The sequence below is a fragment of the Lissotriton vulgaris genome, chromosome 1_1 (genome assembly GCF_964263255.1).
Source record: "Lissotriton vulgaris chromosome 1_1, aLisVul1.2, whole genome shotgun sequence".
NCBI classification, from domain to species: Eukaryota; Metazoa; Chordata; class Amphibia; order Caudata; family Salamandridae; genus Lissotriton; species Lissotriton vulgaris.
Genome location: NC_141685.1, coordinates 1,828,050,711 through 1,828,064,116, shown reverse-complemented (window position 1 = coordinate 1,828,064,116; position 13,406 = coordinate 1,828,050,711). Strand labels below are relative to the sequence as shown.

Here is a 13,406-nt window from a genome sequence, read left to right as displayed (position 1 = left end):
CTCCCTAAAATATATCCAGGACCTGAACAGGAGCCAAACCCTAGCGCAGACACAAAATAGCAAAGGAGACCCAATGAGTAGTGAAAGACAACAAAGCAGAGGGTGGCCCGCACAGCAGGATAAGACCCGCAACCCCAAACGAACAATCGGTCAGGAACAGGGAAGACAGCACAAGAGCAAATCCAAAAGGAACACAGACCGGAACATGAGAAGAGGAACCAGAAGGCCCATGAAATGGGGACAAAAGGAATGGCAACGTCCAACCAGGACGCAACGCCGCCACCAATAACAGAGGAAACCACGGTGGGCGAAGCCAACCCGGAACCACCAGATGCACTAATGCCCCATCACACCTAAACCTCAGCACAATCGCTGGAATCGGGGGAACCAGAGGAAGTGAGACAACAGGCCCCTCAGCCACTGGAAGGATATCGCTTCCATCCCCCAAGCCCATGGAAAAGGCATAAATGCGTAGAAATAACGGAACGTGCCAAGGACGGAAGAAGCAAACAAGTCCACCATCGGACACCCAAAACACCACATTAATGGCAGGAATATCATCTGGAACAGATAAAAAGACCCCCAAGGAGGGAAAGATCCCACACAGACAGTCCGCCAACACATTACCCCGGGTCGAGAGAGAAACCGCAGACAGTAAAGCCAACCACAACCCCGGCCTGGAACAATGGAGTCGACAGAGGAAACTGAGGGAACGAACAACGTAACCCTCCCTATAGAGAGAAGCAGAACATGACAACATGAGAGTCCACCTGGACACCAACACGGCAAACCTCCAGCAAAGCTGGTAAACATCAAGTGACCCAACTGAACAGTTTTCAGCCCCATGCAATGGAGAACAAGAAAGCAGAGCCACTGACCACCAGGCCGCATCAAAGAGTCATCCAGATTAGCCTCCCAGGCCAACAGACAGGCACTTGCAGTGACCATCCGAGAGGGAACAAACAGAAACAGGCGACATCGGAACAGAAGACCGACATCCAGCCACCAACACAGAACTACCCTCACTAGGGCAGGCACAGGAACTCCCAAATCGAAATCCAGACCATGGGGGTGTCAATGAGAAAAACAATATAACTCATCATAAGAGACAAAGAGAGAGGAGCCCAAGGCACCACCAACAAGTAGGTGGACAGAATACCCGGACCTTCAACCAAAGTCACACTGGAGGGCAAGTCCCCGACACCAGGGACCGAAAACAGATGTCAGAGGCAATGCTAGTGCATGATGCATGAACACCAAACCAACAGCGTCCCAAGGGAGCCTCAATGTACAACCGATACAAAAAAGGAACCAGGAAACTAATCTGTGACCCACAAGGACCAGGCAACTCTCACTGACATGGAGCATTGCCCCAGAGAAAAAAGAAGCAGATACAAACAAACAACCAGGTAAGGAAGGTCACAATCCCACACCCATGAAAAAGCCTAACCAGAGGTGCCAGAACCACAGCAAACACACAAGGGCAGGAACCCCGGCCAAAAGGACAGGGACAAGGAGAGAAGCATACCGAAGGAATCCAGAACCCCAACGAATGAGCAGAGGCAGGAACACATGTAAGGACACCAATCTGACGGGATCAAAATATCAATCCAACCAAGGCAGAACCATCACTGGACACAGGTCCTACACAAGACATGCCACCATGAAGAGAACAAAGAATACACCCGGCACCCGCCGATCCACAGGCAGCGGAACAATAGTAGCGCCATATTTCACAAGGTAGTGGAAGCCCCCAACAGCGCCACCAAACATAAAGGGAACTGAGGGCAAAGGGGGACCCGAAACCTTCTGGGGAGACAGAAGGAAACAAGGAGAAACCCGTTAACACCATCTGGAGAGCCAAGTGGACAGACACAGCCAGCATCCAGCCGACCACAAAGAGAGACAGCCGACCCCCCCCCCCCCCCCCCCACAGAATCCACACCAGGAGCAACCCAGGCAGCAGACGAGGAGGAAGAGTTGGCAGGGAATGGGGACTGGTCAGAGGAAGAAGTACCCCGGCCACACGCAAGACCACGAAAAGTCTGAGGCACCCGTCCCAGATGAGCAGGAGCAAGTGCAGAATCACTCATCAGAACCACCAAGTGAGCACCAAAAGTCGAACACCAGAAAGAGAAACGCGCCTGAAGAAAACTCTCTGCGCAGCATCGGCTCTCTAAGACCGGAATCACAACAGGCGTCAGCCCACAGCACCTGGTACTACCAGGCGGCCGTCCACCCAGGCACCAATCTGGCGTGACCTGTAACTTCAGAGCGCAATCGAGATCAGGTGTGGCATAGGACAGAATGGGCATAGGCCCAAGGAGACAAAGGAAATGAAAGAAAGAAACTGCCCCCATCATTCCATCAGGGCGAGAGTGGGACACAACCACGCCCAGTCCAACATCCACCGTAACAGAGGCAGGAAAACAAACTGCAAAGTCCTGCAAGGGATGACGGTTATTCAGAAACCAGGGGAAAATTCAGCAACATCATTCCATACAGCCACCGACACCCTCAAAACAGTTGAGTAGAAAGGCATCGACACTGGCTCCTGACGGCGAAATACCTTAAAGAATGAGAGACCTCCACATCCACCACCGATTCGAGAAACAACAGGATGGAACGGATGCGTTGAAGAATATCCGTAAGGCCTGACCCCTGCACAAAACGACCATATAGGTCCACACCTTTCACCCCCACAGACATGGGAAGGACCCGGAACACATCAGGCCCATTTGGGAGGAGGAAGCGAGACCTGAACATGCAAGGTAGCCGCCACCGCAGTAATCAATATCTGCTGCATCAACGCAAGGTAAGTGACTGAGTCCTGAGAACCAGTACAAAGAATAACCAGTAATATTACCACAGCAAGTAGGAGCACACAAAAGCGTATCATCACCATGGAAACCAGAGAAAATAGCCCCAGTCCTGGAGCTGCAGGCCAAAAGCAAGCATGTCATAGCATGATACCAAGAAGCGCAGTAAACAAAGCGTCGGCCCCTACAGACGACAGCAAGAAGCCACGCCCCACCATGATGCAGAGAGGAAGAGGGAACTGGCATGAAATACATGGAGGCCCGACAAACAAGGTACGTTGAGTCCGCTAAAGCAGGACTCAGTATCATGCAAAAGGAGAGGGTTATGCGGGAGAAGCAAACTTGTACGCGAACCACCAGTAAACAGGAGTTAAGTCAACGAACACAAACACTGGTACACTGATCAGCTCAGAACCGTCAGCCAACCTGTGCATCAACACACAGTGATCCTACCTCGAGGTAAGCGGCAAGAACTCATAAGTGGTAGCTTGACCGGGAAACAGAAACTGAAAGCAGCCCCCACTCGCCCTGCCGTATACATGACCGCCAGCAGGAAACCAAACGCCATGGCTACAAGCAGGAAGGCAAGAAGAGAAATGCACAGTGGACCCAGAAACACGCTGGGTCAGCTCCAAGCATAATGGAGGCATCAAGGGAGGCACCAAGCAACACGCCGAGTCCTCTATAGCAGGACTCAGCAACATGAGCAAACAACAGGCTCCCAGACAAGACGCCGAGTCCGTTAAGGCAGGACTCTGTGTCTGCAGCAGAAATCATCACCAGCACGGAAAGCAAGACCCCGCGAGTCTGCTAAAGCAGGACAGGAGAATATGTAGAAAGTGCCCAAAAGGGAGAGGGGGGTATAAAATAAAAAACAGAGCAAAACGACATTGCATCCCACACCCCAAAACGGGGCACAAGAGTCCGCTAAAGCAGGACCGCCGCCCCCAACTTACCTGTAGAACAGGAACATGAACAGCACTCGGAGTGGTGCAGAAACAAAAAAAACAGGTTGTGGTCTGGATCTTGTATCCTTTTATGTGATTGGTGGTTGCCACTGGGGGCCATATTGGAGGGTTAGGGAGACTAGTATGCTAACTTTTGCTTGGAGTTTCTGTAGGAGCAGAATGCTCATTAGTAATTACTGTGGCAAGGAAGACGGACGAGGAGGTAATGCCCAACCCATTTATAGCATCATGTCAGATTTGAGCGAGTCATAATCAACCACAGTGTGTAGCAATGTTTATTTTTGGATGCACTCAATGTGGTCAATCATGTAACGACACTTTTACTTCTTTTTTTTTTAAGTTACTTGCACAATTCTATTTATATTAGGATCCACACTTGTAGCGGGCTCCTCTTAGTGAAATGCCTTACTTATGTGGCTTTTCCCATTGAAGACCTGGGCGTTCATTTAATCTCTGGGAATCCAATAGGTCTCAGATCATCATGTACACATTGCAGAACAAAACCACAGAACACCTCACTGGAGCCAAATATCCATGCCCTAGGTTTCTGCTAAAAAACAAGAGCAGGTGGAGTTTGTTTGCAGCTCAGGCTGAGCATGGCTTTAGTGTTTGGCAGATGCAGGTCGTCTGTCGAAAATTGGGCGATGCCCCGGCTGCCTTCTTTAGAGGAGATGCCCACGTGTGCCGTCTGGAAAGGGAGGATGGGACAGGCGAGTGTTCCTGCGTCCGCCAAACTCTAAACCAGGCCTCAATGCCATCTGTCAATTATGAGAAACGCAGTCTACATAGATTTACATAACCCTTCCATGCGATGCAAGGAGCATAACCGCACATAATCAATAAGCTAGGTTTTTGGTCCCTGTGCAAAGTTTTCTACAGTGCGAAGCAGGTCTAAGAGCGGATTTAGAGTTTAATAGCTGCAGGACATCCGCTAAAATCGACAGGCATCCCGTCCCCACTGTTCTGAGCCCACTTTAAAGAAGCAAAGGGCACCCGTAGCTTTTTGGAAAATGTCCTGCACCCACCACGTTCTAAATCCACCAAGGTGTTTGGAGGAGCAGTGCTTTGCTCCATTTCTGGTGTCACAAAAAACCTCACAACCATGGCTGTCCCAATGCCTTTTCTCTTGTGCAAGCATTGCAAAGCAATGAATGCACAGAGTTTGCCATGGGTTGGGGCAGCCGAGCTCGTGTATGAAAGTTGTCATCCAGCGAAGCTGATATTGCGATTAAGGTTTTATCACCTGTTGTGCGTTTCCTCTGGATGGCATCTGTGATTCCCACGGGAACTGGTGCCACTCACTGAGAAGTTAAATAGTTCACGGCCATGGGCGACGCAGAAGAGATTCTCACCTTACAGAGTTGGTAGTCTTAGAAGAGAGTTGATGTTTGTTGGGTGGACATTCTGCAAAAGATTTCACTTCCACTTTCCGCCTGCCAGCTCTTCTGTGGAGAACGTAGTAATTCACTTTACCATATTAAATTCGAAATCGCTTTTCAACAAGAAAGGTATACGTTAAAAACTGTACATTTAATATTTACATGTGATCTTTTTCGCCAACATTAGCACTTTCAATTCTGGGAACAAGGTCCCCATACCCGCCCTAGTTGAAAACAGTAGACACATGAATTCACCTATCAGCATCCATTATATGGGGTTGACTGATCATTGCCTGGGTCTGATTGGGGTCAACTTGCTAGAATGGAGGAACTTAACAGAACGCAGCAATTTGATCCATTTTAGGCAAAGGTTTTCAACAAGGACAAATCTTCTGGGGGTGTGGCCTAGCAGGTGGTAAGATGGCTGCACAGACTCCGAGATCCAAACTTCCAGGAAATTCTAGTTAAAACCAGTGGTCGAAGTGGGCAGGATTGGAGGTGTGCGGCGTGCCCATACTTTTTTTGATTTAAGGAAAACGGTTCCGGTACTTTCTATGAAAATATAACCTTCTCGGGACAGTTAATTCAGAGCCTTGAAATGCTTCCGCTTAAGTGGACGAAAGGGAGTCTCCTGTGCTGTGAAACCAAGGTAGGCACAGACAGCTAAACAAGCCTCCTTGGCAGGGTGCCTACTACCTGAAAGAATTGTAAATCTGCACAACTGGTCAATCTGCATATGCAAAGGGTACTTGAAAGTCGGTGATTGCTTCAATTCTGTGGCTTTCTGGTTAACCCTCGGCATAGTTTGCGTAGTAGCGCTACGCGAAGTGCACTTCACACTACGCATGCTACGCGAAATGCGTAGTGCTGTAGGGAAAATGCTGTTCAAACTGATTGCACAGTGCCGGATGCTTGTCCGCACTGTGCAATCATTGCAAACGGCATCTTGCACACTGCAAGCGGTCTTTTTCTGCCGCACAAGGTGATTTGTGCTCAAGCGGCAGCTTTCTCAACGCAGAATGGTAGTTCCTCATCGCAAGCGTACCCGACCACTCGCAATAAGAAACCTGACCTCTCCGCGTTGAGAATCTCACCGGGAGGTTTATTTTCCCCACTCGCAATCTGCAACTTGATGTTGCTGATCCCGAATGAGGAAAAAGTCTTGCTGGGATGTTGATTTTGCTCACTCGCGGTCGCCAACTTGACGCTGAGGACCGTGAGCAAGCAAGAAATACCTCCTACGCTATGCTACATGTTTTTGCACTGTGCTAGATGCAATTCGCGTAGTGCTTGGTAGCACAAACTACGCACGCTCCACGAGCGTAGCGTAGTCCTGCGCCCAGGGTTATTTCTGGTTACCAAAATCTCTGCAGTGCATTAATTAATGAGGTTTCACAATGTACGATAGTGTATTTCCCACTGATTAACAATTACATTTAAGCTGTGCCATCGAAAAAAGTTACAGAATATTTTGTTTTTTAGCCACGGCTTTGACCCAACCCCACACTTAATCACCCTGCCCCCATTGTGCACTGTATCAAAGTTCCCTTACTTTTTTAATGCACTTTGACTGCTAGTTAAAACATCCTGTATATGGACATGTGTAACTGGGTCAATCTATGTCTAGCACCTCAGGAGGGTGCATCCTCATATCAGCCCAGGCCATGGCTGGAGAGGAGCCATCAGAGCTGTGCACTCAGAGGGGTCAAGCCTCTGTAGGACCTGGCCGTCTGCACACAGAGCTCGACAATCCTTGATTGGGAGTGACTGGGGAGCCGCAAAGCCAAGAGCACAGAGGAGAGCGTATATGCAAAGCTTGGCAGCTCGAGCATAGGGCTATGAAGAACCATACTGTGGGAGAATGCAGAAAGGTGCCATCCCCTCTACCCTGAAGTCAGAAGGCCCCTCTTGGGAGGCCCTAACTGTCCCTGGAGAAGCAGTGCACAAAGAGAACAGATGCAGAATGTGAACTCCCCACCTCATAGCATAGCATTAAGGTGGGAGCAATGGGCTTCGGAAAGACTTCAGGTGGAAGGTGCTGGTCACGGTGGTGAGCACCTGTGTGCTGTTGGACAGTGTTTTCCTTGGGAAGTAAGGTGTGTTGTAGTTGGGATAGTTGGACAATACCTCGCCATTGTTGGACTGTGACACCCGATTTGGTGATTGGGGTGGCAAACTTGCCTTGGGGATGTGCTTGAGACCCATGCAGTGCCTGTGCTGAAGGTGGCAGCATCTAGCTGTAACATTCTCACAACAAACTCTGAATAGGATGTTGTGCATCCCTGGCTGAAGTCACTTTTAGACGGCCTCCTCTCTGGGTGCCCAAGCTTTATACAACACATTTTTTACCACTGTGAAGCTACAGGTAGGACATGTCTGCCATCATCATGGCTGGAAGGAGACGAAGCTCGGTATACAGGTGTACGTGGTATATTCACGGCAACGGATAGTGTTGTAAGGGGGTTTATGATAGAAGGAAATACCCCTCGACACGGTGGAAAGCTGGTATGAGAGACCTTGACCTGCCTGTCACTCCGTGTACAAAAATCTTGAAGTCCAGTGAGGTGAATTCAGACCGCGAGCCCTGACAAAATTGCCGTAACAGAGGATATAGAAATAAAACATGTTGGCCCATCTTGAATTGGTCTGCAACATGCAGTTGTTTTTAAACCTTGAGTAAGCTCACGATCTTAAATAAAATTGGCACGACGTACATGTGAGTCTTAACTCAATTTTAATTGGAGATATATTTTATCTCGTACACATTACGGGGTCTTTCGCTTTTTTCTCTTTTTTTCTATTTGTTGATACACACATTATTATTTTCACCTGTGATCTCTGTACTTGACACTTTTTCTTTTTCCTTTCTATAGGTGAGAAAGTTACCAATGATGAGAAACGTGGACAAAACTGGTGAGAACCCACCAGTAGCTCCTCTGCGTAGTGCACGTGAGGGACTATCTCACCTTTACACAATTTATTGTTTTTTTATACACCTTTTCAGTAGGGGGTAGATTTGTAAGGAGGTGACTGACAACCTGATGGTTACAAAAATAAATGTGGGCATTTATGACTGGATAAGACTGGTTAAATTATTGAGACCAGCAAGTGGGTAGAGCCAGCAACCTCCCACTGCCAGTCCTACAAAAGAAAGTGGATTATGCCTCGCATAATCCAGTCCATGGGTGTTTATTGACATCATGGGCAAGGAAAGAGGGACAAGGCAACGCTAACATGAAGACCCTCACAGAAGATTCACATCACCTATTCCAAAGGGCCCAGGAGGAAAAAAGGATTGTCAATTGGGCCTAGATAGTGGAATTGTACATCGAAAACTGGTTCCAGATGATCCTAAAGATCTCTCAGCTCTTTTGTCCATCACACATGTGCACAGGATCCTTGTGTCTCATCCTCGACCTTGTCCAACTACATGAACCTCTACCAATGCCTAGGATGGAAGGCATGAGCACCTATTAAATGCCCCAATACTTCGCATCCCTCGTTTCACGCAACCTGTGCAAAAACAAGGGTGGAGCTTTGACTCCTAAAAAAAAAAAGAGGTGGGACTGAAGAACACGTTGCTCTATCATGGTAAGCTCAAGGGCATTGAAGAAGGGAAATTCTACCAATTTCAATACTTATAATCTATATGGTACCATATAGATGGCTAGATGATGCAGGGCTGAAAGCGAGGGGTGTATCTACAGGGAGGAGACCCAAATCTAAAGCACAACTCTGGGGACTGACAAAGGAAAGATCATGGAGCGCAACGCCATCCTTACTAAATTATTGACTAGACCAGCCATGTCTGCAACTTAAGTGATTGAAGGGCTATCTGGTCCCTAGTGTGAGTCTGATGGGTAGGTCTGAATCTGCCATGTAAGATTGTTGATTCAGTGGGGGGTTAGTTATCAGGTTTCTACATGGGTCAGGGGTTGCTCTTCAGGACAAGTATACAATAGATGTTGGTCGATGGGAGTACCTGTATTGGGAAGCTGGGGATTGAAGGGATACCCATGGACTAAAGATTCTGGAAAGTTCCTTCTTGGAATGTGAACAGCTGTGGGACAAATTACACATGGTAATGTTATCCAGTTATTACATTGACGTAGACCAGGTCTGGTTATATTCCAAGAGAGTCATAACCTGGGGACTGAGTATCAGTTTGTGAACAAGAGGAAACACACTCCACACATATTCAGAGTTAATGAGAGGCTCCAGAAGGGCAGCCAGATGCACATTCTGATCCCTTCTGTTGCCATGTCTAACAGCTAGTTGGACCCAGAACAGTGTGGTTATGGTCACTGGCAGATGCGGTCATGCAAATGACTCATTGTTATGTTATGCTTTAATGCCCCTGCCAGTCCAGAGGAGTGTAACAAATTAAACCACATTAAGCGCGTACTGAAAAGGTATTTTTCCTTGTAACATACGGATTAATTTCAAGGTCATATTCTCAATTCTTAGGGCATGCTGGATATAGCCCAGACTACCAGAATAGGCTTGCTCCCCCCATGCACATACTCCACGCAAAGCCCTCCAACCTACCTGGGTTCAAACCATCCACTATCCATCCGATGACAAAAACATAGAAGTGGTGGAGTCCGTTCTTAATTTGAGCCGGTGGTTTCCGTTGCTCGGCACCAGCATTTAATGGTAAACACCAGCGCTTGTGACAGTCTGCCACAAGGTGGCGCTGTCTGTCAAATTTATAGTAGACCACAACAACAGTTTAATATTACAATATACATTAAATATAACTATTACCTGCCGCCCAAGCCACTGTTATAGCTATGGGTGCCTGGAATAATCCGAACTGTCGCAATGATTGGTGGTTGTGGTTTTTCTATCAGCAGCAGCAGTGGCAGGGGGCCGTGGCCACCTGAGGAGAGCCCCAACACTTTTTTTTTTTTACAATTTAAGCACTGGCTGGACTTGGCACGCAGTGCCTGCGCCCTGCCCAAGAGTCCAACCAAGCCAGCTTCAGAGGACTGTTGCGACTAAACTGCTCAATGAAGCTTTTACTTGAACTATGTCTGGACTATGCTTGTGCAACCGGACAGTCTAAAGCCGGATGCAGACCCTGAACCACAGACAATACAGAGAGCATAGACTTTTCGCTAATGCATTCCATCTAACCAGTTTGAATACTGGTGGCAGAATCTGACATGCCATATAATCTTACCATTGGAAATCTCCCTAATGCCCACTCCCGAATGTGTTCACATACACCGATGCATGTTTTTAACCATGTGAGAAAGAATCCACATTATAGGCGCTATATAAAACGTATAATTTTTTTCCCCCACTAGGTTCGAATATTTTGCACACCTGTGGGATCCTTTCTAGAAACGCCTCGTGACTCACGTTGTCTAAGGTGCACCACGAGTGTGTCCGTGTTAGCGCTGTGTGGGAGCTTCGCTGGTATGTCTGACGACATGCAGGGTTGGTGTTTTTCCCCTAGAAAAGCATGGCTTGGCGAATTCTTTAGGTACTGCTAGAGGAAGGATAAAAACAACAACATGTACACTGCTGATTAGAAACAAGTGCTCTAAGTTTATTTGCAAGTAGATCTGCATGCAACAACTCTAAAGGGAACCGTAGCTATGCTATATGACTCAGGAGAATTTTGAATTAATTAAATTAATGGCTTTTTTTCTTTTAGAACTTTCACTCTACCTGCCGCACCTAACAGAGCAATTAGTGGCTCTATTAATATCAACTTTCCACCTGTGTGGCAGTCCTAGAGCTGCTAGTGGAGGAGAAATACTGCACAATGTCTTATAAACAGCAGGTACCCCTACAGGTGTCCTATAGCTTGCGGTTAGGGCCTTCTTCCACATTTAGTAAGGTTAAAGAATGGTTTAATGCCACCAAAGACCTCATCTTTATGTGACAGTGTTTTGCAGTTCACCTGAATCAGGGCTATAACACCCACAAGGCATTAACTTTATTATCTAAGAGCCAGGAGTGAAATTACCTAAACTGCCAAAGAAAGAAAAACAGAAAAAGCACCACCGATAACACCACACTGTTTACATCTTATGTCACTCAATGCTGCCCTGCTTTTAAACATTTTTTTTTTAAGTTGGTTGTGGTTTATATAGTTTTTTTTATTTTACAAATGTTTTTAGTAAGAATTTTTTTGGGGTCAAAATAGCAGAGAATAAGGGGGAAGGGATGGGAGGGGGAAGGGATGTGTTGTGAAGGCGGCATGCCTGCCACAACTTCTTGAAGCCAAGCTTCTCCAGGGGTGGTTGTGACGCTCAATTCTTTTAGTTCCCAAAAACCTCCTCCATATGTTGGTGGCAGACCTGCACAAGTCCACCCTCTCCCTGAGTGGCTTGTACACTGGGGCCATTTACCAATGCACTGGTCTGGCACGCCCAGGCCCCGGTGCAACATCACTACTGGGAAGAGAGGAACCTCCTGAAACTACTCGGGAGGGACGTGGAGGCATCGTCTGGTAAGTTAGGGTAAGGTTTGTTAATTATGATAATTAATGGATTGGTTTTCAGTGAAAGCCATTACAGTATATACCAGGTCCAAAATCCAGTCAAAAGCGGTTTCATTGTTGTGATACGGCCAAAGGAAGCATTTGTGTCTCAGAGTTCTTAAGCCCCACTACACAGACCCGAGTGAGGCAGGAGAATCAAGAATGAAGGGGCTCTGTGCCACGTCTCTGTGGTCACCACAGAGAGGCACTAGAAGGAGGGTGGCGCCAATGCCCGCACCAACTGCCATTGCTCCTATCAGCTGCATGTCTCACAGGCCAACAGCTGTCACGAGGACCTCAACCAGTGTGGACTAGACTCAGTTTTTGGAACTCCACTCTTCAGCTGAACGCATGAAGCATGGTTGTTGGGTGGGTCTACTGGAGGGAGAGAATATCGTGGTCATCTCCGCATCAGAGGGTGGAATCACGGTGCAGTGTGGCCCAAATCCTCCAAGGGGTCAAACTCTTCAGGGGGTCCCCTATTAAACCAACACCCAATCAATGTCTGTAAGGTATTGTAGACTCAAGGGTCCTTCATCCCATTCTTCAGGTGGGCCCCGTCATTTTGAGTTACACCACTGGGTGGAATGGCAAGCATGCTCGTCATGCCCTTCCGGCGGTGGCAAATTTGTCTCCCTGCGGCCACTCTGGGGGCTGAGGACAGTCCAAAGTGAGAGAAGGGACAACAATTATCTGCAGCCTATTTGCACCTGCGAGACTCTCAGCTTAAACATACTTTTTGATTTTCAAGTAGATTTTGGGGACTGAGAACTGGGGACTGGCTGGCTATCTTAGGGCGGCCAAACCATCATGCACACTTCCAACCCAGCTCTGTTCCACAGGCAAGTTGCGAAATGGCATAGACACCCTGTACTTGAGTGACCAGCTCGCTCAGGCCGATCCCGGTGCTTCTCTCATGCTATATATAGAATTAGAGCTGCGTCAGGATTGGGTGGTGGGAGTCTGGGAGCCTGTTCTTTGTGCTACCTGACACCTGACAGAGAAGCCCAGAAACGGCCAGCTGAGTCAGGTAAATCTTTATTTAATTTTTAGCATCCCTCCTCATACCCCTTTCCACTTTATATGGCAGTAGCCACCACTGACAGTTTCAGTGGCACAGTGACCAGCACGCTTACACTTGGAGAACAAGTAGGAAATACTAGAAAATGATGGGAGGGCAGCCAACATCTGCATAGTGCTCTTCCCCACAATCACGGCTCAAACACCCTTTCTGGAGGAGACCGCATCTTCTCGAGCAACATTTAACCTTCCCAGAAGAGGGAGGGCAGTAGCATAGCAAGGACGCTTTTAGAAGCCGGCGTTCCTGCGTGCACCGCTGTTGTCAAATGTGCGACCAGGCCCCCATGCTCCCACGTTAGGCCAGGAAAGGACACATTCCGAGACAGCCTTGCTCACCCCCTTATTAGCTTGACGCGAGCAGCCAGGCTTATATCCAAAGTTAGAGTGTTCAGTATGTGCAACCAGGCCCACAGCAACCCCACTGATGTCACCACAAATGGACTCAACATGAGGTTGTATAAAACAAGTACACTTTATATAAGAAGATATACGAAATGACCACAAGATACAACTCCCACATATATACACTGGGTATTATTGTTTCCAGTGAGTTGGGCGGTCCTAATCCCCAACCACAGCTTCTAACCAACAATTACCCTGACTTTTAACCGTTCTCAACAGGTTAGGTATGTTGACTCACTAGATTCACACACGTTGCAAAATA

At 47.8% G+C, this 13,406-nt stretch overlaps 1 protein-coding gene across 2 annotated transcripts in view; it reads right to left on the bottom strand.

Moving 5' to 3' along the window:
- Positions 1 to 13,406, bottom strand: part of C1_1H12orf75 (chromosome 1_1 C12orf75 homolog) — a 319,665-nt gene that overhangs the window by 86,793 nt on the left and 219,466 nt on the right. For both annotated transcript variants that reach the window (XM_086938150.1, XM_086938159.1), the window contains exon 4: positions 5,140 to 5,232. In XM_086938150.1, coding sequence (XP_086794276.1) covers positions 5,140 to 5,232 — 93 coding nt within the window. The remainder of the gene's footprint in view (positions 1 to 5,139; positions 5,233 to 13,406) is intronic.